Source organism: Dendropsophus ebraccatus, chromosome 10, assembly GCF_027789765.1.
Source record: "Dendropsophus ebraccatus isolate aDenEbr1 chromosome 10, aDenEbr1.pat, whole genome shotgun sequence".
NCBI lineage: Eukaryota > Metazoa > Chordata > Amphibia > Anura > Hylidae > Dendropsophus > Dendropsophus ebraccatus.
Window position 1 is genome coordinate 91,364,715 of NC_091463.1, and position 27,758 is coordinate 91,392,472.

General features: G+C 44.3%; 1 protein-coding gene across 3 annotated transcripts; it reads right to left on the reverse strand.

The window, feature by feature from the left end:
• Positions 1-3,141: 3,141 nt before the first annotated feature.
• Positions 3,142-27,758, reverse strand: LOC138766349 (decapping and exoribonuclease protein-like). Of its 3 annotated transcripts, none has more exons than XM_069943923.1 (7): positions 27,740-27,758; positions 16,594-16,957; positions 16,211-16,437; positions 6,662-6,881; positions 6,438-6,573; positions 6,061-6,155; positions 3,142-5,847 (listed from the first exon to the last, which is right to left on the reverse strand). In XM_069943923.1, the coding sequence occupies exons 2-7, from the start codon at positions 16,890-16,892 to the stop codon at positions 5,739-5,741; spliced, it is 1,086 nt and encodes a 361-aa protein (XP_069800024.1). In that variant the 5' UTR covers positions 16,893-16,957; positions 27,740-27,758; the 3' UTR covers positions 3,142-5,738. The 3 variants fall into 3 exon arrangements, with proteins under 3 accessions (XP_069800024.1, XP_069800023.1, XP_069800022.1); XM_069943922.1 differs by lacking the exon at positions 27,740-27,758 and adding an exon at positions 25,997-26,620; XM_069943921.1 differs by lacking the exon at positions 27,740-27,758 and adding an exon at positions 25,985-26,620.

Sequence of the window (27,758 nt, forward strand, 5' to 3'; positions counted from 1 at the left end):
TATTGACTTGTAAAGGCAGTGCAAACGAGTGCCGATCTTGCTGGTCACTGCTCGTTTGCTTATGTGCATGGCCGTATATTGGACTGTGTAAGAGGAGGCGATGGTAAAACATATAGTATAGACCATACACTGAAATTATTTAAAGTATTTAGAGGATATTGAATCCAGGAGGCGTTTTTGGTCTGCAAGGGTTAAAGCAAATGTACCATCAGGAGCCGCATCATAGAGGGGAGGGGGTTTCCTCCCACTGGGGGGCGGGCCGGCCTGTCTCCGGTGCTCGGTAATAGACCGGCACCGTGAGTGGGTACCTGGCCTTGGTTCAAAACAAGGGCCACAGCACCAGCTTCCCTGCACCGGCGCAGGGATGTACCTGATGATACCTTCGCTTTAAGGACAAAAGTGTCAATTCACACTGCGTACAATTTCTGAAAGAGAGGGGGTATGGATAGTTTTCACGACTGTGTGAGTGAAGTTCTAGCAGCTATTAAATATGATGCACATTAGTGCAGATAGAAAATGGGAAATGTTGGGTAGAAATATCTAGTTCCTCAGGAGTTCCAAGTGGTTCATGCACGGTAAAGCCATTGTAATGCTGCTTTCCACTGCTCGATCGTGACGGTTGTACCCATTTGATCATGTACGGTATTCAGTGAATTTCAAAACACTGTACATGATCTGTACATACAGTGGAAATGATTCAGACCCCTTTAAATTTCTCACTCTTTGTTTCATTGCAGCCATTTGGTAAGTTCAATAAAGTTCATTTTCACCACATCTTGGCAGAAAAAAAAATGTAGATATTTTTGCAAATTTATTAAACAAGATAAACTGAAATATCACTTGGTCACTTAAGTATTCAGACCCTTTGCTCAATATTGAGTAGAAGCCCCCTCTCTACCTTTTGAGCTAGTACAGCCATGAGTTTTGTGAACAATGCAACAAGTGTTTCACACCTGGATTTGGGGATCCTCTGACATTCTTCCTTGTAGTCTAAAATGTGCGTCTTTTGTACCGTATTCGTCTGTTTTTTTTATCCAGCTGAATAGGACTAATTTATCATAGTATTCATAAATTTGTACAAAAACAAAATAGTCACAAACAAATTCACCTGGCACTGACCAGACGGAGGCCTGCACAAGTTTGTGTGACTTTTTTAAAAAGTCGCAAATGACAAATTGGGCGCAAATCCCGAATTATGCGAATTTGTGGGAAAATATTCAAAGAAGGCAGATTAAAAAAAAAAGTTGCATCTAAATATGCTGGTTCATAAATAGAACTTAGACCAAAAAAAGAGTGAAAAATTCAATTATTCAAGTAAAAATAGGCGCAAAGCTCTTCATAATATGATTTTTAAATGGAAACAGAATATTTATATTACAGCTAATGCCGTGATTTCAGTAAGCAGTGGCGCTTCATGTACATTGAATAATAACTAAGCCAATGGATATTGAATGATGTGATTAGAAAGTGAATCACTACTTATCTGGAGGACCAATCACTGGCCCTGCTCCTGTACTCTATGCTGACTGAGCAATCACAGTTTAGCGAGTAAGAAGTTTATCATCCCATCCGCTAACTGCTGCACTTATGTTTTAGCCATCGACGAAGAATATAGTGTAAAGAAGAGAGCTATGTGTTATAAATATTACTACCAGTCAGATCGTGACTAGAGATGAGCGAACCTGGAGCATGCTCGAGTCCATCCGAACCCGAACTTTCGGCATTTGATTAGCGGTGGCTGCTGAAGTTGGATAAAGCCCTAAGGCTATGTGGAAATCATGGATATAGTCATTGGCTGTATCCATGTTTTCCAGACAATCTTAGAGCTTTATCCAAGTTCAGCAGCCGCCACTAATCAAATGCCGAACGTTCGGGTTCGGATCAACTCGAACCCGAATATGGTTTGCTCATCTCTAATCGTGACCCATTTCGTGTGAAACCATGTTTTCCCAATGACAAGGCTGCTATGGGGCCCACCACATCAGGGGGCCCCATTGCCTGCTGTTGCAATACGCTGAATCCCCTGAGCTGTCTGCAGTACGCTGAACCCCCTGAGCTGTCATCCATTTTTCACCAGGTGGCCAAGCAGGCCTCCGGAGTTCTGCAAATGTCCCTTTAACTGCAAGCACTCCTGACGAGCACTTGCAGTTATGACTAGAATTAAAGGCTTAGTGGTCAGTCGGGAAGGAAGGGGGTCCCAATAAAAAGTTTGCGATGGGGCCCAGCCATTTCTAGTTACGCCCCTGCCCAATGATCTCCCCTCTGCTCACCTGTGATCGCCTGTCATTCATCCCCATCATCTCCCTGTGATTCACGCACACCCATCACCTTCCTTTTACTCTCTCACAAAGTGGCTACAGTTCAACATGGAGGGACGCAGAGAGTTGAACTTGATCAGCTCAATGGGCCTCTTACTGACAATTTATTGGCCAGAACCCACCCCTTACTTATGCCGCCCTTTGGTGCAGCAGAGTTATTAGTTATCTTATACCACACCCCAATATACTGCATGACCAGAGCCAGGACAGCAATCCTTTCTACATGAGAGGACCTCAATTATGACTGTTTCTATAAAGTAAGACCCTTCATAGACCATTTCAGTGTCAAGTTTGCTTCCCAGGCAAATACTCCAGAGAAGTGCATTTCCATAGCTGAGTCCCTGGTATATTTCTTCTGATCTTCTCTCTCATTCAAAGTCACTATTAGAGATGAGTGAGCTGGGCCGAGGTTCTGGTTGGTACGAATCCAAACTATCAGCATTTGAATCCCATTGCCGTTCCGTTCCGTGAGGAAGGTGGAGACAGCCTGAGTCGCTCCTGGAAACAGGGATACAGCCTATTACCCAGGCTGTATTCCCGTTTTCAAGACGAGACTCGCCCTGTCTCCACCTTCCCCACGGAACGGAAAGACAACGGGATTCAAATGCTGATGGTTTGGGTTTATATTTGTACGAACCAGAACCTTGGCCTGGCTCGCTCATCTCTAGTCACTATGAATCACTATGATCATTATTTATTAACATGGCACTCATGCACTCAGTTACCACTGGGCGGGATGGGGCGCCACATTGTCACTGTTAACTACTCACCTGGAAAAAAAAAAAACATGGTAGAAAATAATTATATTTATTTTTCGCATTTGGTTTTCACTTTTTTTTTACACAGTTATTCCTTTATTTTTTTTTTTAGTTCACATGTATAATACACACAGTGCATCACATTTTATATTGATCAAATTCTTGTACATACACAGTTGAGTTGTATTCTATAAATTGACTTCACTTCCAAGGGCAATTCATTTTTAGTTTATATACATATATATATATATATATATATATATATATATATATATATATATATTCATATGGATGCATACACACACCATACATATTATTTCTAATATTTCATGCCTTACACAATAAACCTAGGTTAGCACATGTACCGTATGTATTTACCGTATATATTATTTATATATTATATGTTATTATTTATATATATTTATTTATATTTTGTTCATTATATTAAAATTATTATGGTAAAATCGTGATCACAATCATAGTATTTCCATCAAAAGCATTTGCATGGTTGTGTATCCTATGGTGGCTACGAATGACAATGTCTATATCTGATTTCTTCCCTTTAATTGTTATATGGCATTGATTTGTTTCTGATTGTTTGGCTTCTTACCTAATCACCTATCTCACCCATAATCCCCTATCTCCCATCCACCCTACTGCCCCCAGAAGAAGCTGAGTGTGAAACGCACGTTGGGCAGTGAATCGGAGGTCACAACATCTTTATTCATTTATCATCCATTGTGTTTAGTACATGAATATATTTGGGGCTTTTTTTGGATTTTTTTTGCTTAGTGCTGCCTGGACAGAGATGGCTGCAAGACAGAGATTGAAATTCATTACCGCACACATTTCCCAGTGTAATCTCCCGACCGTTAGGGGTCTTGGCAGTGAGACCCCAACTTATGTTCCTGTGACATGTCAAAAGCTTTTTTTTTTTTTTATGACAGTGTCCATTTAAGTGAAATGTCAAGCCTGGTTCGCACATACTTATTTGCATTACCTGAAGAATTTTTTTTCAGTTTTAATGGGAATGTGTAATTAGATAATGACCTATGTTTTATATAAACATTATGTAATTTTTGGTGATTTTTTTCCTAATTTTCCATTTTGCTATCTATATTATAAAATAATCCTGAAATTTTGCAGTTTTCATTCTCACCACTAAGCCTAAAGCTAGGCCCACAAGACTTCCTGTTTTTCCTGCAATGATAAGGAGGAGGCTGCCGTAATGGGATCTGTAAAGCATCACAGTAAATGGTGACACCAGTAGATAGAGACGACAATAGATGAAGCTCACAGCTCAGCCTCCCCCTCCCTATGAAATGCCAAGAAACCTCCCATTCATGTCAATGGCAAAAATGGTCTTTTTAAAAAAGCCATTACTCTGGATTATGAGCTAAACTTCAGGATATAGACTGGAAGCGGCTGTTGTCAATTACTGATACAGATAATAAATGGGAAATCTTCAAATCCACAATAAATTACTGTACTGCCAAATATATTCCTATGGGTAACACATATAAACGATTAAAATCAAATCCTGCATGGCTTACAATCGAGGTAAAAAGAGCTATAAATGACAAAAAAGGGCATTCAAAAAATACAAATCAGAGGGGTCAGCTGTAGCCTTTAAGCATTACAAAGAGCTTAATAAAACCTGTAAAAAGATAATAAAAGCAGCAAAAATTCACAATAAAAGACAGGTGGCCATAGATAGCAAAAGAACCCTGAAAAAAAGATATGATTAATACATGACGCAGGTCTTATATAAGGCCCTGCACCCTTTTTCGCGGCAGGATTCACTAAGAGGCGCGCCTGAATCTGCGCCTGGCGTACCAAATCTACATCTGCTTCCAGCAGGTGTAGATTTGCGTCATGATTTGGCGTAAATCATGATAAATGAGGCGTGGGAGCCATGCCTCCTCCCCGCCTCATCACGTCTCTGCAAGCTCCGCCAGCCCGCCCATCGGGCGAGCGGGGCGCACGGGAGGCGTACACCAGGGAGAAGGGGCGAATCTGCACCTTCTCCCTGGCGTAAGCTTCATAATTCCCCCCCCCCCCATAGTGTACACTCCGGCAGGGATCGCTAGCGGCAATGCAAGAAACTGACACGTCAGTTTTCTGTGGCCGCTATTCATTGAATAGCGGCTGCAGAGAACCTGTCAGTCCACACAATAAAGCATGTGGCTCCGGCCGCATGCTCCATTGTGAGCAGCGGGGAATTTGGATGCGGGCATCTGAATTCAGCAGCTGTGAAGATCATCCGGCCGGTGTGTTACACCATGTGAACATGGCCATAGACAAGTTCTTAGAACAAAATATCATTAATTCATATGTATAGAATCTAGCCATCCCCCACCTCCTTCATCCATGCCCTCCTTTGTTGAACTTGATTGATGTGTCTTTTTTAACTACACTATGTAACTATGTATATGCTTTAAAGCATATCTCTAACTGCTGTTAGCTCAGGCAAGATGGCTGCCCCCATAATAACATACAAAAAATGGAAAAAAAAAATCACGATCAGAAAATAGATAAAAAAAGAACTGTGCAGTAGAATGATCATTACTACTATTGATTTCGGTTTATGTTAAAAAGAGTAGCATGTAGAATGTAGCGTAATTCAACTGAGGTTCAGAGTCTTCATTTTCCAGAGAGAAATCTATGATAATTCCCGCGCGTACCAGTCCGGGATGACAGGATCATCAGAAACTTCCTCAATAGTAAAAGTGATGTCTTTATACGGCTCCCAGGAGAAGACATAGACCACCCTGAGTAGAGAGAACATAATGGTGCATCAACAGGATCTAATAATTCCTCGACTATGCTCTTAATCAGATTTGGAGACCGACTGGATCCCACCCCCGCATACATGGACGTCCCCAGCAATGTCATTGGACCCGCCTCTGCTTTAGTGCAGGAGTTGAGGTGACATCTACATAAAAAGGAATCGGATCCGCCCTTTATTGCTTTCGGCTTCTTACCTGGGGTCATCTCTAGTCACCACCTCCTTGATATAACTGAGGAAGGCGTTACAGAAGTTCATACACACGGCCGGATCCCAGCTCTGCCCGTCACCCTGCACAAAGGACAAACACATTGGGACTGATTTACTATTGCAAATGGGCTAGAACCGTGGTGCAATTTCCAACCAAAAATGGATGTAGGCTTGGTATACATAGGGGGAGTTTCAGATGAATATATACAACCTATAGCTATGATGGAAGCCACTTTGGCATCCATCATACGTAGGGTCCCGTATTTAAAAATTTTATACCATGCAGTATATAAGTTTTTTTTTATAGGATTTTTTTTATAGCATCATTATTGGGGTGATAGCCAACAGACCCCCTCATATTACCCGCGCTAAGTAAGGGATCTCTGATGTTCTAAACTTCTGTAGAGATCCAATTCTTCCTTGCGGATTCCGAAATCCAGCGATGATGACTGGAATCCCAAGCAGGAAGGACTGGCTCCACCACTTCAGGAGCTTATACCTGGGGAGACAACATAAAACCTTCATCTTCTGTACAGAGACTGGGGGGACGGGTAACAAATACATCTATAATTAGTTATGACTGGCACCTGCGAAAGTTGTAGTGTTGCTGAGCGCTTAGTAGCTGGAAATTTGTCTTCAGCTCCACGTAGCAGGATGGGGGTGAGGGATCAGGACTGCTCGGGTCTTTGCAGTCCACCTCTCCAGAAACCAGAAATGAATGGGATGCCAGTTGGCCCTGTAAGACGCTGCAAAATGCCTCATTGGTGTTCACAACGTCACGGGGACGAGGAGCGCCACCAGGAGAATCTGGGTGGGGAAACAAATGGAGGAAGATTTTATTTATCATCCAAGGTAGATTGGTAATCAATGACCGGCTCCTCCCTGAGAAGGTGAAGATTCGTCATCAAAAAAATAACCTTACATTTTCATGGTTTTTTTTCCCATTTTTGTTTAATTTTACTATCTATATTTTAAAATAATTAGAGATGAGCGAACCTCGAGCATGCTCGAGTTCATCCGAACCTGATTGTTTGGCATTTGATTAGCGGGGGCTGCTGAACTTGGATAAAGCTCTAAGGTTGTCTGGAAAACATGGATACAGCCAATGACTATATCCATGTTTTTCACATAGCCTTAGGGCTTTATCCAACTTCAGCAGCCCCTGCGTATCAAATACCTAGCGCTCGAGTTAGGATGAACTCGAGCATGCTCGAGGTTCGCTCATCTCTAAAAATAATCCTAAAATCCTGCAGTTTTCAGTCTGACCACTAAGCCTAACAATAAGGTGACACTTAAAATTTAATATATTGTCATGCTCTAGTTGGTCGGGGTAGAAATGGGGAAGACACAGACGGGGGACCCTGGGCTAGTCCCCACCTACTGCCCTGCCTACTTGCCACTATCAGCCTTAGGCAGCTACGGACAACTGGGCGGCGGTCCCTGACTTACGATATGTGCCAGAAAAAAAGGAAAACTTGGCTGCATCTCTCTGTTCATACTGCAGGTTGAAAATGTGATTGTCAGCTCACCGACCAAGAACTCTCTGGTGCCCCGGATTCACATCTGGCAAATGCGTGGTACTGTAATTCGGAAAAAGGAAACGATAATCCAGCACTTGATGCAGAGAGATTCTTTTTATTTTTCCAAAGCCAAATGTACAGACAACACCTAAGTGCAGTGACCCCACAGGACGCGTTTCAAGCGCATGCGCGCTCTTGATCACCTGAGTTGCACTTGTGAAACCCTTCCTTAAATCATCACCACTACAGGTGTAACAAACAGGTGCACAAGTTAACTGTTAAAACAAACCATGCTATCTACTGCGGTGACATATCAATTCTGTAAAAAATATATATACATAGGATATACCTAAAATACTATAAAGACAAAAGGAAGCTGACTGATACATGCATTTAACATAACACTATATTATAATAAGTACATTTTCATAATCATGCAAATGAATTCATATGAGTACAAGTGTATATAAAAGCAACAAAAATACCCCAAGCATAATAAATTATTTAGTATATGCACAATAATGCAAACTGAATGTTTTTAATATACTAATTATTCATTTATTTATTATATATTTTTATTTATTTGTTTGTGCTTGGAGTAAATATTATGGGTTGTATCAGATGGAAACAAATACTGCGTGATACACTATCTCGGTATAATAATACTTAATACCTGGATGAGTCACTAGTGATAAAAGTTATGAGGAGATTAAAGCAATGCTGTTGTGGATGATGCGGTAATGAATGATGATAACTGTGTGTGAACAGCCTCTAAGGGTGGACCAAAATAAATGTATGTAGTTTGATTCTAAACCAAAAAGAACTTGAATAATACTAGAAATAGAATTACAAATGTGACAGATATGATCATGTATAGCATGAAAGGCAAGAAAATGTATTATTAATAATGATACATAAGCTCTCAGCGTATATTCATACCATCCGGAGTTCTTGTACCAAGAATGAACTGCCAATAGGCTTCCCGATTTTTTAATAATTTTTCTGTGTCACCTCCTCTAACTTTGGTATACATTTTTTCTATGCCATAAATCATGAAATTATCACTTTTTTTATCATGTTGATTAATGAAATGCGCCGAAGCCCCTGATTTGTGCCGAAATGGATTGCCAGAAATGTCATTTAAGTGTTCCAATGCACGTACTTTAATTTTTTTGGTTGTGCAACCTACATATTTAATATTGCATCAAAACTTAATATTGAATCAAACTACATACATTTATTTTGGTCACATATGTGTCTCCACCCTTAGAGGCTGTTCACACACAGTTATCATCATTCATTACCGCATCATCCACAACAGCATTGCTTTAATCTCCTCATAACTTTTATCACTAGTGACTCATCCAGGTATTAAGTATTATTATACCGAGATAGTGTATCACGCAGTATTTGTTTCCATCTGATACAACCCATAATATTTACTCCAAGCACAAACAAATAAATAAAAATATATAATAAATAAATGAATAATTAGTATATTAAAAACATTCAGTTTGCATTATTGTGCATATACTAAATAATTTATTATGCTTGGGGTATTTTTGTTGCTTTTATATACACTTGTACTCATATGAATTCATTTGCATGATTATGAAAATGTACTTATTATAATATAGTGTTATGTTAAATGCATGTATCAGTCAGCTTCCTTTTGTCTTTATAGTATTTTAGGTATATCCTATGTATATATATTTTTTACAGAATTGATATGTCACCGCAGTAGATAGCATGGTTTGTTTTAAGAGTTAACTTGTGCACCTGTTTGTTACACCTGTAGTGGTGATGATTTAAGGAAGGGTTTCACAAGTGCAACTCAGGTGATCAAGAGCGCGCATGCGCTTGAAACGCGTCCTGTGGGGTCACTGCACTTAGGCCCCGTTCCCACTGAGGAAAGGTAGCGGAATTCCGCGACGGAATTGTCCGCCGCGGAATGCCGTTAGCCTCCCGCTCATAATGGGAGTCTATGGGAGGTGCGCGCTCCTGCTCTGTACGCGCTGAAGAATGAACATGTTCATTCTTCAGCGCGGACAGGGCAGGAGCGCGCGCCTGCCATAGACTCCCATTATGAGCGGGAGGCTAACGGCATTCCGCGGCGGACAATTCCGTCGCGAAATTCCGCTACCTTTCCTCAGTGGGAACGGGGCCTTAGGTGTTGTCTGTACATTTGGCTTTGGAAAAATAAAAAGAATCATACTGCAGGTTGCATGCTGCATGTCGCTTAAGTACAGACAAAAAAAACCAGCAACAGCAACCTACAGGTGCAAGTGCTTACCGTATATAGAGCAGGTTTTTGTTGTGTTTATACCAGAGGGGGGTGTACAAACGACAAAAAACTGCTCTATAGACATTAAAGGGACACTGTAGCCACAATCTGACCCCCCAAACCGCTTGTACCTTCGGATAGCTGCTTTTAATCCAAGATCTGTCCTGTGGTCTGTTCGGCAGGTGATGCAGTTATTGCCTTAAACAACAACTTTTAAACTTGCAGCCCCGTGCCCAACGGGCGTGGCTTAGAATATCTGTGCCCTAACTTTGCACCACCCCTCCGTCCCTCCTCCCCACCCTCTTCATCATTAAGAATGCCACTTGAAAATTTTCTCCTGTCTGGACATTGCACAGGTGCCTTAACGATCCAGCCAATGTGCCGTGCTGACACAGGTAGGGGAATAGGAGACAATCTGCCTGGGGCATTCCTAATGATGATTAGGTGTGCCAGCCTAATGCATACACACTCTAGGCCACGCCCATTTGGGCACGGGGCTGCAAGTTTAAAAGTTGTTTTTTAGGACAATAACTGCATCACCTGCCGAACGGACCCCAGGACAGATCTTGTATTAAAAGCAGCTATCCGAAGGTACAAGAGGTTTGGGGGGTCAGATTGTGGGCACAGAGTTGCTTTAAAATACGAGGATCTTAGCAAACTGTTTGATCTACAGACTGCACCATGTCACCATGTTAAGGTGTCCTCAGAGACATGGTCCCTACTCTAGCATTTTCACACTAGCAATGGCCTCTCCTGGGCTAACATTAAGCCTATAACTGGGCAGATAGGATCTGAATGATCTCTTTTTATAGCACCCTTGGGACATGGGTGGAGTGCAAGCCAACAGGAGGCAGCCACAGAAAAAAAGGAAAAATTGGCCGCACCTCTATGCCTCTGTTTACACTGCAGGTTGCACTCTGCTTGTGGCTTAAGTACAGACAAAAAAAACAACAACAAAGTGCAACAGCAACCTACAGGTGCAAGCACTTACCGTATATACTCCCAACACAAAACATAGACTAGACAGACAAACAAGTAAGGATGGTCAGCAAGCCGAGGCCACAAAAAATGTGCAGCAAAGGTACAGAAACGAAATCTAGGCAATAGTTAGGTCACAAAGCCAAAAGGTCAGGGCAGGCAGAAAATCAGGAAAGTCAGGGTACAGAAATCTGGGGTTAGATAAAGCCAGAAAACTTGCACAGGATAAACACAGCGTACGGCGGGCACTCTAGATAAACTAGACTTAGTAGCCAGCATTATTCTTATAGTACTGACACACTTAATAGGAGGTCAGGGGTCTGGTCTAGAATTGATTGGACTCGCCCTCTGATCAAGGATGTTGCCCCATGTGACGCGACCCCAGAAACGTTGTTGGGTAACCGTGATGTCACCTGGTGGGCGGCGCTGGATCCAGGGAATGGGGCACGCTTCTTCAGCATTCGTGACAGGCCCCTGAGAGTGCAGGGCAACACTCCGGACACCGCAGAAGACCTCACTGGATTGTGGTGAGGTAAGTATCTAACATATATACACTTTTACTAAACAACACCCCCAATGGCGATCATAGTCAGAAATCTAGCCATTTGGATATCTACAATGAAAGGTGACACCGATAGGTAGGTATATCTCTACACGCTGCTAACAGAGTAAAATTTCAGGCAGCATAGCTACCACCATAATAATATACAAAAAGTAAAATACAAAAATACTGTCGGAAAAGAGAAACAAATAAAAAAGAGCATGTTTCAGTATCTGTCAATCTGTAAGTCACAAATTTTAATGGGAATTTCATCCAGAAGACGGGAAAATCCAGCAGCAACTTTTTACAACTTCTCTACTTAGGGCTCATGCACACTGAGCAAAAGACGAAGAATTGAAGAGGAATCCGCTATTAAATTCTGCTTGAAATTCCTCTCGTAAAAGAATGAACAGAGCAATGTCCCATTGTGTTCAATGGGATTTCCACTCTGTCGTTCACACTGCAGAATTTCCGAGCAGAATTTTCTGCCGCAGATCTGCTTTTTGCCCAGAGAATTGACATGTCACTTCTTAGGGCGGATTCTGCTAGAGGAATCCTATAGAAGTCAATGGGGCTATAATTCTGCTTAAAATTCAGCTTGAATTCCACTTGCATTCTGCTTGAAATCTGTTCAAATTCAGCTTCTATTCTGCTCCTATTCTGCCAGAGCAGGAATTTCGAGCAGAAATCTTTCCTCTTCAATTCCTTGTATTTTGCTCAGTGTGCATGAGCTCTTATTGTCAATCTGTAACATGACCTGAGTGTTTCACGGACGACCAGAGATCACACAAGAGCTTACACACTAGGAGGACTGGGGGGGGGGGGGGGGACACAAGAGCTTACACACTAGGAGGACTGGGGGGGGACACAAGAGCTTACACACTAGGAGGACTGGGGGGGGGACACAAGAGCTTACACACTAGGAGGACTGGGGGGGGGACACAAGAGCTTACACACTAGGAGGACTGGGGGGGGGACACAAGAGCTTACACACTAGGAGGACTGGGGGGGGACTCAAGAGCTTACACACTAGGAGGACTGGGGGGGGACACAAGAGCTTACACACTAGGAGGACTGGGGGGGACACAAGAGCTTACACATTAAGAGGACTGGGGGGGTGACACAAGAGCTTACACACTAGGAGGACTGGGGGGGGTGACACAAGAGCTTACACATTAAGAGGACTGGGGGGGTGACACAAGAGCTTACACACTAGGAGGACTGGGGGGGGACACAAGAGCTTACACACTAGGAGGACTGGGGGGGACACAAGAGCTTACACACTAGGAGGACTGGGGGGGCACAAGAGCTTATACACTAGGAGGACTGGGGGACACAAGAGCTTACACACTAGGAGGACTGGGGGGACACAGGAGCTTACACACTAGGAGGACTGGGGGGGGAAACAAGAGCTTACACACTAGGAGGACTGGGGGGGACACAGGAGCTTACACATTAGGAGGACTGGTGGGGGGACACAAGAGCTTACACACTAGGAGGACTGGGGGGGGAAACAAGAGCTTACACACTAGGAGGACTGGGGGGACACAAGAGCTTACACACTAGGAGGACTGGGGGGGGACACAAGAGCTTACACACTAGGAGGATTGGGGGGGGGACACAAGAGCTTACACACTAGGAGGACTGGGGGGACACAAGAGCTTACACACTAGGAGGACTGGGGGGACACAAGAGCTTACACACTAGGAGGACTGGGGGGGGGGGACACAAGAGCTTACACACTAGGAGGACTGGGGGGGACACAAGAGCTTACACACTAGGAGGACTGGGGGGGACACAAGAGATTACACACTAGGAGGACTGGGGGGGACACAAGAGCTTACACACTAGGAGGACTGGGGGACACAAGAGCTTACACACTAGGAGGACTGGGGGGACACAAGAGCTTACACACTAGGAGGACTGGGGGGGACACAAGAGCTTACACACTAGGAGGACTGGGGGGACACAAGAGCTTACACACTAGGAGGACTGGGGGGGGGGGGAAACAAGAGCTTACACACTAGGAGGACTGGGAGCATGAGAGGTAGTAAGTGCCTTATTTGCCGATGGTCCAGCCTTTGTAAAAGAATTAGAAAGTCACCCGACAGGTACAAAGTGCATGGAACCATGGGAGATATAGAGTATAAGGTGAGGGGACAGCACATTTAGCTAACAATATTTTCACCTCTTTTAATGATCCCCTGATTTCTTTCATAGACCCGGTGGTGAATTCCGAATCAGGAAGATTCAGGACACTTATGCTGTTGTGCTCCACTAGAGTTTCCAGAAGAAGACGGGAGACAATTGAAAGGGGCAAATAGGAGGGAGAGCACAAACAGTAGGTTTCTTTGGAGAAAAAGAAGGAATAATATATGGGCATATAAAAAAAAGGGGGGGGGGGGAGTTTTAGGGGCACCAATTGAGCTATTGTGTCTGTTTTGTATTCTGATTTCTGGTATCCTCAAGGGTAACAGGACAATGATTCCTGGTACCCCTGAGGATGCTGGAGGTCTGGTAAAACATGTTGGGGGGGGGGCAACGCTGCTGAAGGTTTTTAATACCGACTAGCAACTGCTATAAAAACAAATAAAAAATAAGCTATGACCTGGAGGCACCTCACCAGTTTTACTTCTGTACACAGTGACAAGAGAAAGGCAATTCCATCTGTCAACACAGAGAGACAAACAGTCTAGGCATGAAACACTAGAGTGATAGGGCAAGACAATCACAGACCTTACTTAAAGGAGTTGTCCAGGAAAATACAACTGATAGCCTCTAGGGTTATTGAGTGGTGGAGATCCCTTTTTTTGACAGAAGGCAAGTGTGTATGTGGTGATGTATCTGTGATGTATCTGTGGTTCTTTATCCATCTGCATATCGGAGTATGTAAGTACACATCTTTTATAATTTTATGATACCATATTATGACAGGTATCCTGAGGGTTATTACTCACCTGTTTTATATATGCCATGATAATACCTTATAACATTTTACGCATTGCGAGGATTTTAACCCATAAGGCTTTGACTGTAGAATGTGGTTTTTAGTTACACACCTGTCAGACCGGCAGGAGTATGTTCAGCGGCGCTCAAAACGCGTCGGATATGTAACTATTTAGTATATTTCAATACAGTGAGTTTAAATTGTTGATGCTGGATTTTCCATTTTCTGGATGAAACTTTTAGTCCTCACCTGATGGTTCACCAGTTTATCCATGCACTTGTCCAGAGACGCCATTGTGCAGACTGGTGAGTTGTATGGTTTTACCTATTTTTCCTTAAAGGGGAACTATCAGTAGGTTAGACAATTCTAACTTGCAGACAGATCCCTAGTTTGCACATTAGTAGTTAGGAGCACTGGAGGCGGGCCTACTGCCCATGAGCACCAATCCGGCTGCCCCCATGCATTGATCATCATTAGAAGGGGCCAGCCACCCAGGGGGCCAATGACACCACCCCACCCACAGCGATCCGTTCCTCCAGCCAGACTGCCCCCTCCCCCCCCAATGATCATCAATGGAGTGAGCAGGCCGAAAAGGCTCTTGGGGGGTGTTAGCCCCACCCCCAGTGCTCCTAACGGCTTACGGTGCAGAGGATTTCAGAACAAACATCACAGGAACGGCGCTGAGGATGACAGTAACATCCACCTTCATCCACAGTGCCCCCTGCTCACTAGGGAGTGATTGGTCTAACCTGCTGATAGTTCCCCTTTAGGGTAGCTACACACGCACCAGAATTTTCATTTCACTGTGGATATGTAGGCCGGCCCCTTTACCCCCCCAAAAAAAATTCTGCTGCGGATATGTAACCCCATAGACCTTCACACTACCAGGATCCGCAGCGGATTTTGCTGCAAACTTGCAGAGTAAAAAGCCGCTGCGAATCCGGTACATGTGAAGCTACCCTTAAAGCAGTTAACCCTTCAAGGTGATGTTAGCGCTGTCACTGCTGTTACTGAGCCTTGGGGGTCCTCTCCATGGTGCCCATTTGTTTCTCATTGTCTATATTTCAGAACCAGGGCTGGGCTGTTGTCAGTTGTACACATGGGTGGACTTCCTTTCCTTTTCTTCTCTGTCCAATCAGCATTCAACATACTCCTCTCTGCTATACCAAGTCCACTGGGCAGTACAGACTGGCTGATTACACCGTATATTACTAAATGGTATATGGATAAAGAAGGGGTTACTGATGCACTGACTTCCCAGCAGCAGCATGATCAGAGCAAGGAGAGGGATACATTAGGCACTGAGCTGCTACTGTTACTGCCTATGAGAAACTAAAGGTGGGGGGAAGGGGGGGGGTCATCACACTGCAGTAGACATACAACAGTAAATACACTGGTACGTACACAAAAGATAGCTGCCCTGAGCTTTATAGATGATGAAAGATAAGAGGAAAGTCTTGATTTACCTTTGAGGAACAGTGTGGATTATCTTTGGCATGCAGACTGGCTCAGCTTGCAGGTACACAGCCCAGGCTTTCTCGGACTCTATCCCCTTCAGAGAGCACATGGTAAACCATATTCCCACTTCCTGTAATATGTCCTGATCTAGCTGTTACTAGAGACAGATTTCCCCTGACAACAGGCAGTGAACAGATTTTAGAGAAGGGAGGCATCTAGTGGCTAAAACATTACAGTTTGTTTATATTTAAACACTGGCTTGAATTGCGGGAAGTTTGACTATATAGAGGGAGACAGAGCAGCCCCCACAGATGTTCTCACACTTTGTAATATACATATATTTCACTGACCTGCCTGAGTGCATTATATGAGCAAGGACAGTCACGAAGGCAATGGAAATGGACAAACCTGCACATATGTAGCTCTCAAACTTGTATCCAGAGTACAACAACTTCTCGACGTACTTGGGCCTCTCTTTCCTGTTCTTGTAAGCGGCCGGGGTCTCCCTCCCATTGATATACAAGGTGCCCTTAAACAGAGTGACCGTCATGATCCAGCCTTCGTTGGTTTCATACGGAGTGCACATAATCTTAGCTAGGAGACCCCGTCTGGTGACAAAGTCTTGGTTCACAGGCCTGAAGACATGATAGACAATGTTATTATAAAGCAATTTTAATTATATTAGATGCCCTGTCTGGACTCCCATTTATCCTGACCGACTATATAAACAGTATATCTATCCGATCCTATATATACACGAACAACCCCCCCCCCCCCATCCCATTACACACCTGTTGCTTCCTTGCACAAGGCCTCTGTTCTCTTTCATCCATGTTAAGATATAGCCAAGTCCCACTTTTTCATCATCGTTACATGGTACATAGCGATCCTCAAATCCGTCCATCACGTCCCATCCAAGAGAAGCTCTTCCACTATCCATCCCCGCTGGGGTACTAAGATAGCGGAGGCGTCTGGCATCGCCATGGTAACATCCCTTCCCATCCAGAGAGAAATACCCCAGCTCTGAGGATGCTGTATACGAGGGTGGCTGGAAGAGGTAGGAGGAGGGATGCGTTTTTAAAGAAGCCATGTCGGGGTTCTTGGACTGTGGTGAACCTGACGTGTCCTGGTGACGGCCTCTTTTATGGGTGCCCTCTGAAATACAGAACATGACATAATATAGTACAGCATAGTACATGGAAAGGCATGGGGGGTACTGGACAATACAGGCGTTGGCGCTAGTACAAATTTTATATTTATTTAGCTTTATGTCATTAAATGCGGCTTGTGATATTGAGCATTGGTTATTTATTTCACTTGGTCTTTTTTTTTGGTGGCCAAAAAGATTCTGGATTAGAGAGTATGTAATTGCGATCCCTTAGGAAAGTGACTTCCATCAACACCCTCAATAAACACCATAGCAGCACGACCGCCAATGACCCTCATGACAGCATGGCCATATGGAAGCATGACTGCATGACTACCAGTAACAGTCCTGCGATAGCATGACCAGCACTAATGTCCATATAGAAGCATGACCACCATCGATGGCCCTCATGATAGCATGACCAACACTAATGCCCATATAGAAGCATGACCACCACCGATTTCTCTCATGATAGCATGGCCATATGGAAGCATGACTACCAGTAACAGTCCTGTGACAGCATGATGAACACTAATGTCCATATAGAAGCATGGCCACCACCGATGTCCCTCATGACAGCATGACCACCACTAATGCCCATATAGAAGCATGACCACCACCGATCACTCTCATGATAGCATGACCAACATTAATGCCCATATAGAAGCATGACCACCACCGACCACTCTCATGATAGCATGACCAACACTAATGCCCATATAGAAGCATGACCACCAGTAACAGTCCTGTGACAGCATGACCAACACTAATGTCCATATAGAAGCATAACCACCACCGATGTCCCTCATGATAGCATGACCAACATTAATGCCCATATAGAAGCATGACCACCACTGATTACTCTCATGATAGTATGACGAACACTAATGCCCATATAGAAGCATGACCACCAGTAACAGTCCTGTGACAGCATGACCAACACTAATGTCCATATAGAAGCATAACCACCACCGATGTCCCTCATGATAGCATGACCAACATTAATGCCCATATAGAAGCATGACCACCACCGATTACTCTCATGATAGCATGACGAACAGTAATGCCCATATAGAAGCATGACCACCAGTAACAGTCCTGTGACAGCATGACCAACACTAATGCCCATATAGACGCATTACCACCACTGATTGCCCTCATGATAGCATGGCCATATGGAAGCATGACTACCAGTAACAGTCCTGTGACAGCATGACCAACGCTAATGTCCATATAGAAGCATGAGCACCACTGATGACTCTCATGATAGCATGACCAACACTAATGCCCATATAGAAGCATGACCACCAGTGACAGTCCTGTGACAGCATGACCAACACTAATGCCCATATAGAAGCATGACCACCACCGATCGCCCTCATGATAGCATGACCAACACTAATGCCCATATAGAAGCATGACCACCAGTAACAGTCCTGTGACAGCATGACAAACACTAATGTCCATATAGAAGCATGACCACCACCGATGACCCTCATGACAGTATGACCACCACTAATGCCCATATAGAAGCATGACCACCACCGATCACTCTCATGATAGCATGACCAACATTAATGCCCATATAGAAGCATGACCACCACCGATACTCTCATGATAGCATGATGAACACTAATGCCCATATAGAAGCATGACCACCAGTAACAGTCCTGTGACAGCATGACCAACACTAATGCCCATATAGACGCATTACCACCACTGATTGCCCTCATGACAGTATGACCAACATTAATGCCCATATAGAAGCATGACCACCACCGATCACTCTCATGACAGCATGAACAACACTAAGGGCTAAATAGAAACATGACCACCACCAATCACTCTCATGACAGCATGACCAACACTAATGCCCACATAGAAGCATGACCGCCAATGATCGCCCTCATGACAGCATGACCACCACTAATACCCACATAGAAGCATGACAAACACTAATGCCCACATAGAAGCATGACCAACACTAGTGCCCACATAGAAGCATGACCAACAGTAATGCCTATATAGAAGCATGACCACCACCGATCACTCTCATAACATCATGACCAACACTATTAGCCATATGGCAGCATGATAACCACTATTAGAACTGTGACAGCATGACCAACACTAAAACCCTTTTAGAAGCTTGACCAGCCTTGTGTCAGCATGACCACCACCTATGGCCATATAGCAGCATGACCAACACTAATGGTCATTTAGCAGCATGACCACCGCTGATCGCCCTCATGACAGCATGACTAACACGAATGCCCATATGGCAGCATGACCAACACTGATTGCCTCTAATGACAGCATGACAACCATCTATGCCCATATGACAGCATGACCACCACACATGGCCCCCATGACCAACACCTATGCCCACATGCCAGCACAACCACCACCACCACCGATGACCCCCATTGCAGCTTAACAATGACAGGCACTCACCAATGCCTCGTCTAGGCCACCATAATCACCAGCTGAACTTCAACTACAACTCCCAGCAAGTATAGGTCTATATAAATACACATTGTCTCTATTGTTAATTTCTTGAAAAAAAAATCCTCACCTTTTCCGGCTGAGGGCACAGTTTATTCCTATATCTGTCGGGTCTACGATGGAGCTGTCGTGGTGTCCCCAAGAACTTCTGGCAAGTTAAGGAGTTAAGCAGCCTCTGAGGGAAGAGCCTTAGGATACTAGTGCTGAATAATACATAGGGAGGCAGAGCAGCGTCCCTGACCTCATATATAGAATGGGGAAGAAATGAAACTGAGATGTGCTGGGAAAGAAATGAAACTTAGATGGACCAGACAGTATGGTCTGCTGGAAGTGGCTGAGGAGAAGGAAGTTTTCACATAGCATAGTAAAAATAGAAGACGAGGAAGGGAGAGGAGTGTTGACTTTACATGGGACTGTAAAGGAGGGGAATGATATTTACATGGGACTGCATATTGGAGAGGCTGAATGGAGAGGAGTGACATTTTGCACTTAGAACAATATATATGCTTGAGAAGAAATGGTATTGATTTTTTTTTACATGGGACTGTATGTTTAAGAGGGCAGAGTGATGTTTTTAAATGGGGCTGTGGGAGAAGGCTGATGGGATGGAGGGGGACATGGGACTAAATTGGGGGGCAGAATGGAGGTGGAGGGGGGTTATATTTTGTTGGGGTTTTTACATGGGGCTGGATTGTGAAGGGGTTAAAGGGAGGGGAGTCATCCTTTTACATGGGACTGAGTGTTGTAGGAACTTATAAAAGAATGGCCTGGTGTTACCATTGCAAGTGAAACAGAACTGTACCGGTGTAATTTGGGCCAAAAACTGTTTAACCTGACTTTTGCCACATTTAGTGAGTTTGGTCTCAGTCAAAGGGGTGTGGCTTAAGGAAAAAAGGGGAGTGGTCTACACCATTTCAGAATAAAGCGAAACTTTGGTGCTCGATTCTGGTTTAAAGTAAGACATCTAATATTAATCCATCTAACGGCCTGAGCCACTGCGATCAATATGGCGGGTATGAAGACTGTCTATGAATCTGACTGTCAGCATGTGGCGCTCTTGACAGGTTCCCTTATAGCTGGGGCTATATGGCGATTCCCTGCTGCATGACCAGGAATTGCTGTGTTACAATGCCTATTGGGAATGGGGTCCCACTTTATTACGGGCAAGATTGCGTCTGTCTGTGAGTCACAACATGACCCCAGTCACTGGGCTAAGTGAAGGGGAAGGGCGGCAGGCAGTGAGACACGGGAATTGCCAAAAGTGTAGATGTTAAAGGTATAATTATTCATTAAAATAATCCGGTTATTTTTTATCTTGACTTTTATTACGTTCTCGTCCCTACCATGTAGGATAGCATAATCCCCTGAGGAAGCCTAAATGACTTTACCAGTAACTACAGACCAGGAAAGACTTTTTATAATGTGGTTTTATGAGTCTATTTGCATTAACCTGGCCAGCAGCAGCGCTACCAAAACTTGTAAATCTGGATATGGAGTCCACAAACTACATAAGGAAAGTCTTTCCTGTTCACGTCTCACAACACTTCTTGCAGATTCACGTCAGTGAATCTAGGACATTGCCCCCTGGGAGGACAAATTGTGGTGGGTGATACACTCTGGTGTTGTGTTCTACTACCGGTCACACACTGAAATTGTAGCGGTGGCGCCACTTCTATGGTGGTTGGTAGTGCAGTATAGCCTAGCCAGTGATGGTAGTGTCGGGACGCCAGTGCTAACTCAGCACACAGGTGTCGTGGTATACCTGCTTTGTTTGGTGGCTGGCTATACTGGTCCCCTGAAAGGGTCGGTGACTTGCCTGGTTGTGATGGGTCCCTTGGGCTCTTGTCACAGTGGTCCGGAGTGGGAAGATGACCCACCTAGACTGTGGGTACTGCCACCCACAAAAAGGGGAGAGTAACCCAAGGATGGTGTAGCCGGTATGTGTAGGTGCTGGTGCAAATATCACTGAGTCCTAGTAGAATAAATAAGATGGTTTTCCTGATACTTGTGTCCGTGTTTTACTAAACCACCTTCTGCCCTGCAGTGTCGGGGTACCCGTCCTACGAGGGTGACACAAGCCCCAGACTAAGTTACCTGGGCAAAGCTAAGTGTCCAAGGATGTCCCGGTTTCACCTGCCCTGTGAGATAGAGTACGTAGACCTTGGTTATGGTTGCTTTGCTCTATCAGGGTCAATTCCTCTGTAGCTAGGATACCGCCATGCACTGTTAAAAAAGGTTCACAGCATGTGCTGGGGTGATTTCTGACTTGTCCTCCTTTGGGGGTTAACACTGCATAGTGTCTGTAGTTATAGCTTGGAATTGAAAAGTCTCTGGGTTCTCTATATACGTGTGTCTGACCACAGCTGGCCTGTCCCGGACAGGAAACCTGGCAAAGCCAGGCCCTGGCTAAGTACAGCAGGGATGCCTGGTCTGTGTGTGTCCTACTCCTCAGAGAATCAGAGGGAAACTGATGCTACACTTCCTCTCCCCAAGTGACTACTTCCTAAAGGGTGTGTAAGAGTCCATGTGAGTGATGGAGAAGAGAGTGTGCATAGAAAGGAGAATAGAGATAGGTAGAAAAGAAAGAAGCATCTCCACTGGTCCACATAATCACATAACAAAAAACAGTAACCCTATAATGACTACAGCTGTGCAATACATACATACAAAGTTATACATAGAACACTAACATCTGGTGGCGAAACTCATATACAACCTCATCACCACCTTAAGTTTGAGTATTAGGCTTTTGTGACAGGTGCCAGATAAGTAACACCCGTGGTGGGACACCACACCATCACATGTTTCTCAACGTCAGTGAGCTAGCCAGACTTTTTACTGGGAAGGAAAAACCAAGCCAAGAGCTGGTCTCCAGTAAAGGAAACCACCTTCCAACAAGCAACAGTCAAGGATGACCTGGTTTGGGAAACACTCAAGCAAGGTATCCATCCACAAAAAGCTGTTTCGTGTATTCGTCCCTCATCAATGTGTAGCAGAATTATGGCTAGTAAAAAGCCTAGTAAGAGCATTCAAGGGAATGATGGTTGACCTCAGGGAGATCAACCAAAACACAACATAGACACCATCATATGTTTCTCAACATGTCAATCTAGGAACATTGCCCCCTGGGAAGACAAACATGCCAAACAACTGCACAGACACCATCACATGTTTCTCAATGTCAATGAGCTAGCCAGACCTTCTTACGGGTAGGAACAACAAAGCCAATGGGGGTCTCCAGTCAAGGAAACCACCTTCCAACAAGCCATAGTCAAGGATGACATGACCTGCAAAATACCCAAGCAAGGTATCCATCCACAGACAGCTGTTTCGGGGTATTTGCCCCTCATCCATGTGGAAAAACACAGAAAGAACAACTCAACTCACAAACAGATATGATTATGACATTTCCCAAAAAATTGGAGCTATTACCAGAACTAATTGTTGGTGTTACTAGGCTTCCCTTAGGACAAATGCACCAAGGAAGAAAAACGAGAAGATCTGAAGGAATTAGCAAGACAATATTAAATATTAAAGGAGAAGTCCAGCCAGAAGTCCATTTTTTTTAGCAAGTGCTGAAGAGAAGGAGGATAAAAGAAATAACATGATCTTACCTCTCCCGCTTCAGCGGTGGTGGCCGCATCCTGCTGCTGTGGTCCCTGGACACTTTGTGGTCTCAGCAGGGCCTTGTATTGTGACTTGTTAGGTCTACGACCGCTGGTTGGCTGAGCAGACCTCACACGCCACAACTCGGGTCCCTGCTCAGACCAGAAAGTGGCAGGGAACCCGGAGACTGGAGCAGCAGGATACGGGCACCAGCGCTGGAGCAGGGGAGGTAGGGGAATGGTATTTCTTTTATCCTCCCCTCCCCAGCACTTGCTAAAAAAATGGGTCTGGCCGGTCCTCTCCTTTAAATAACTATAATGGATCCAGGTTTCAAGCGACAATCTGACAATTTCAAGAGAAGCACAAGAGCACTAAGGGATATCACGGAATTAACAGTTCCCAGTTTCCTCAATGAAATAAATCAGACCAGGCAACCTTTGTGGTAAAACATAAAGCATATAATAAGGGTATTCGTAATAACAACAGTTTAGTATGAACCATAATAAAGACCATCTATTCTAAACCAATAAACATTTGTGCCATAAAGCCAAACTGTTCATAGTCCATGTCCACCCAACGTCATCTGGGCTACTATACCCTGCTATCATATACCCGAGAACAATGCAATCATAACAACGGGAAGGGTGGGCGGGCGCTTCTTCTCCTTCCAGGAACTGGCGACGGACTGACAACCACAGCTTGTTTAAATACAGCTCCTGGTCTCCCGCTCAGTTGAATTGCTCCAGACAACTGACATCAACAATACAATAACTGAATGTAAACCTGCCTGGTATATACATATATGTATACTAAGGTAATAAGAAAGGACATGCTAAAAGGGCCGACGAGATGGTCCAGGTGGTCTTTTTCTGCCAACAAGTTTCTATGTTTCTAAAAATTCAGAGACATGCAATGTATCACCAAATCATGTAATAGCTTTACCTATCTTCTGATTTAGATGAGAAGCCATTGAGCGTATAAATTACCCAAAATTATCTGACCTCAAAACAATCCTTTTGTTCTTAAATTTCTCACCCCAAATAACCATAGCTACCACTAATGAAAATAGTTCCGACAAGACAGTATTCTTAACCAAAGCTCTTATCCAAGTATCCGGCCAGGCTGCAGCAGACCAATGACCATTGAAGAATGCACCATAGCCCATTGAACCAGCCACATCAGTAAAAAGTAACAAAGACTCATAAACAGTCCTAGTTAACCATATATGTGCTCTGGGGGAGTTCAATCCCCTTGTTGACATATATAACCTTCTGCAAAAATCCTACCCATGCGAATAATTCTTAAAGGGAATCTGTCACAAGGTTTATACTGCCTTAAATGAGTGACAGAAATGCTAAACAGATTGGTACATACATCATTCTGTTCAGCTGTTCTCCTAATGGGTAGGAGAATAGGATTCTTGCCGCACTCCTGCCCTCCAGCTGCTGATTGACAGGTGACTGCCTTCACACAGCATGGATAGATAACTGCCAATCAGCAGCTGGTGGGCAAAAAGTTTGCTGGTGCTCATGAATATCTAGGACTACTGATAACATGCACATAATGGAGAGGACTACTTATTGTCCATGTTATTCAGGAGGATATCTCAGAATCAGTTGCACAGAACAATGTAAGTGATACATTATCCTGTTCAGCTTCTATGTTTATGTTACACTGAGATAGGACAGCAGAAACCTATTGAAATTTTTTTTAAGGCCCATTCACACTCCATATTCAGAGCGGGGATTACGCAGGGAACCTCCGCCTTCTGACTCTGTGCCGAATCCCTCCTGCTATGTCCTTGAATGGGAGGGCTTCCACGCCTCCGCTCTCCGCACCTCTCCGGTCAAATATTTCACATGTCAATTCTATGAGCGGAGAGCGGAGGCGTGCAAGCCCTCCCATTCAAAGACATAGCAGGAAGGAGTCCACGGGCGGAGGTTCCCAGCGGAATCTCCACACAGAATCTGCAGTGAAGTTAAGTAAACCCACCAGAGATTGAAGATCTTTCAACACAACTCGAAAATGTCTCTATTATACCTTGTTTAATGAATGAGAAAGCTGAAACTCCATGTTTACAGTATCAATAGTTATTCCCAGAAACTCCAGACAATGACAAGAAGGAACAACTTTCTCTTCAGCCAGAATACCAAATTCCACCACAATCAGTCTGAATCTTTCCAACAACTGGGTGAATGAGCTCTACCAGTAAACAGAACATCCTCACGATAGTGGGCAATAACGCTATCCGGGCAACCGTAACCAACAACCCAATGAACTAAAGATGCAAAGCATTCAAAATAGTAACCTGAAAAATTAAATCCCACTGGCAAAAAAAAACAACAACCGACCATTCAAACTAAAACCTAAAGAATTAAAACCATCCTGATAAACTGGGAGGAGCTGAACTTAGATTAAATCTCACTTTTGGCTCGTAATGCACCACAACCAAACGGATTCACAGATGGTGAATTAGTCTATATTCATATATATATTAATTATCAGCACTCTTTCAATCACTGGTAATTGACTTGCCCCTAGCGCTCCGTAACCATAGATTGAATTATATATATATGTACCAGACCAAACATTTCTTAAAGTCATGTTGAGGGACCTATTAGCAACCAAGGCACAGACTTGTTTAAAGGCATCGTTACTGAATAATCATTCCAGGGGCGTAGCTAACACTATAGCAGCCATAGCAGCTGCTATGGGGCCCACCACATCAGGAGGGCCCCATTGCCCACTCCTGCAATACATTGGGCTCTTGAACTGTCATCATTGGCAGCACCAGGTGGACAGTTTAGGGTCAGTCAGGAAGGAGGGGAGCCCAATTAAAAGTTTGCTATGGGGCCCAGACATTTCTATTAACGCCTCTGAATCATTCCATACAACAGTAGGAGACTGCACAACACTGATCTCACCCACAGCTGTACCAGAGGGTGCTGGCTCCTGCTGCTGTGTCCTGCTCTCCGAGGTTGGCTGATGTTCTGCTCCCCTGCCATGGCACCCGTGATCCCACTCCCGAGCCTCGCTACTACCAGGGAGGGCCAAAGGAGGCCCAGATTGAGTGGCTCTTTTACGCTTCCGCTTGGCCTGCCTAGCGTCCTGGAAATGCAACTTTGAAGCCTCTGGCACCTCCTCCTCGATGATGTCCGAGACCACCACTTCCTCTTTTGGCAGCAGGATCCTGCAAATAACCTGGGATGATGAGCCAGCTTCTTCTCCATTTGGTCCGGCTTCCCTCAGACTGTGGCACAGCCCATCCTCTCCTTCAGCTCCTTCAGCATGGTGAATCTTTTGGGCCAACAGCTCCTCCATCTTCTGGCTTCTGGCAGTGGTGGTGGCAACTCTGGTGAAGATGCAAAGAGTGTTGGCGGAAGGTAAGTATCTTCTTCCCGCAGCTTCAGCTTCTTCCTCGCAGACTTGAGAGATGGTTTGATATGCACTCTTCACTTTGCAGCTCACTGCTTAACTCATCTGCTTCTATGTCCGCAGGACTTGTAAGAAGAGCTTGGCCCACCGGATTTAATCTTTCCATCAGGAGCCGCTGCTTCTTCCAGGAACTGGCAACGGACTGACAACCACAGCTGGGCACAGCTTGTTTAAATACAGCTCCTAGTTCCCGCTCAGCTGACTTGCTTCAACATGAGGGAGGGAGGGTGGTATGGGGGAGAACAACTTCGGGAATAAACCAAACCATTTACCCTAGTAAAATATGACCAGAGAAAGTGGTGTGGGGGTTCGCAATGCTGTGCAATTACAAGCACGTCAATTCTTTGAGCGGACACTGGATCCACGGCAGAATATTCCGCGCGGAATATTTCTGAGTGGAAATCCCATTGAAGACGATGGGACATTGCTCTGTTCACATTTTACGGGCAGAATTTCAAGCTAAATTAAACGCAGATTCCGCCTGCAATTTGGAAGAATTCTGAGACAATCTTCATTGTATTTCAGAAAACCTGGATTATGATCATAATTCCTTCCGGGAACGTGATTGTCATCCAAATCACTCGTATAGCAAAGCAAATTTTCCCATAAGAAAAAATTGAAATGCAGACAATTTGTTCCAAAAATAAGGTGGGTAAGATGTTCTGTATCCATAAAGAACACTGTATCAGTAAGAAGTTAAGGCCCTATTACATGAAGCGATTATCAGCCGTGTTTGGCCGATTATTGCCCATTACGGCCGATAATCGATTTGTGTAATAAAAGGCAACGATCAGCCGACATGCGCAATGACGGCTAATCGTTGTCTTTCAACGTCTTTCAACATTTTGAAAGACTAAAGACAACAATGGCAATGATCTGTTGCTGTCGCTACGTGTAGTAGGAACGTCGGCAGCAGAGCGCGGACGCGGACGGGCACCAGAGGAGAGGCGGAAGGTGTCCGATCACCATCAGAGTTGATCAGGGTTACAATGAGAGGGATTCCTACCCAGTACAGTATACGGATGGGGGCACAGGGGGCTTGTATTAAGAAATCATGCTCATTTACCAAGTTAAAGTTTTTAAAAATTACTAGCTTTTTTTTTTTTCAAAGCGCTCTCAGACCAAGTTACTTGTAATCCAAGGGTTCACTGTACACAGGCTACAACCATTAAATGCTTAAAGGGGTATTCCACTCATTTTAAACTTTTGCTGCCCTGGCGGAGAACATGACAAACAGCTCTTACCTCTCCATGCTCCCCCAGT

Excerpts from the sequence above, each read along its gene's own strand:
- LOC138766349 (XM_069943921.1), bottom strand. The coding sequence starts at position 26,381 with ATGGAGGAGCTGTTGGCCCAAAAGATTCACCATGCTGAAGGAGCTGAA. Across the intron at positions 16,438-16,593 it reads CTTGTGCAAGGAAGCAACAG|GCCTGTGAACCAAGACTTTG; the intron begins GTGTGTAATGGG and ends TCATGTCTTCAG. Across the intron at positions 6,156-6,437 it reads AGATCCCTTACTTAGCGCGG|GGTGACGGGCAGAGCTGGGA; the intron begins GTAATATGAGGG and ends TCCTTTGTGCAG.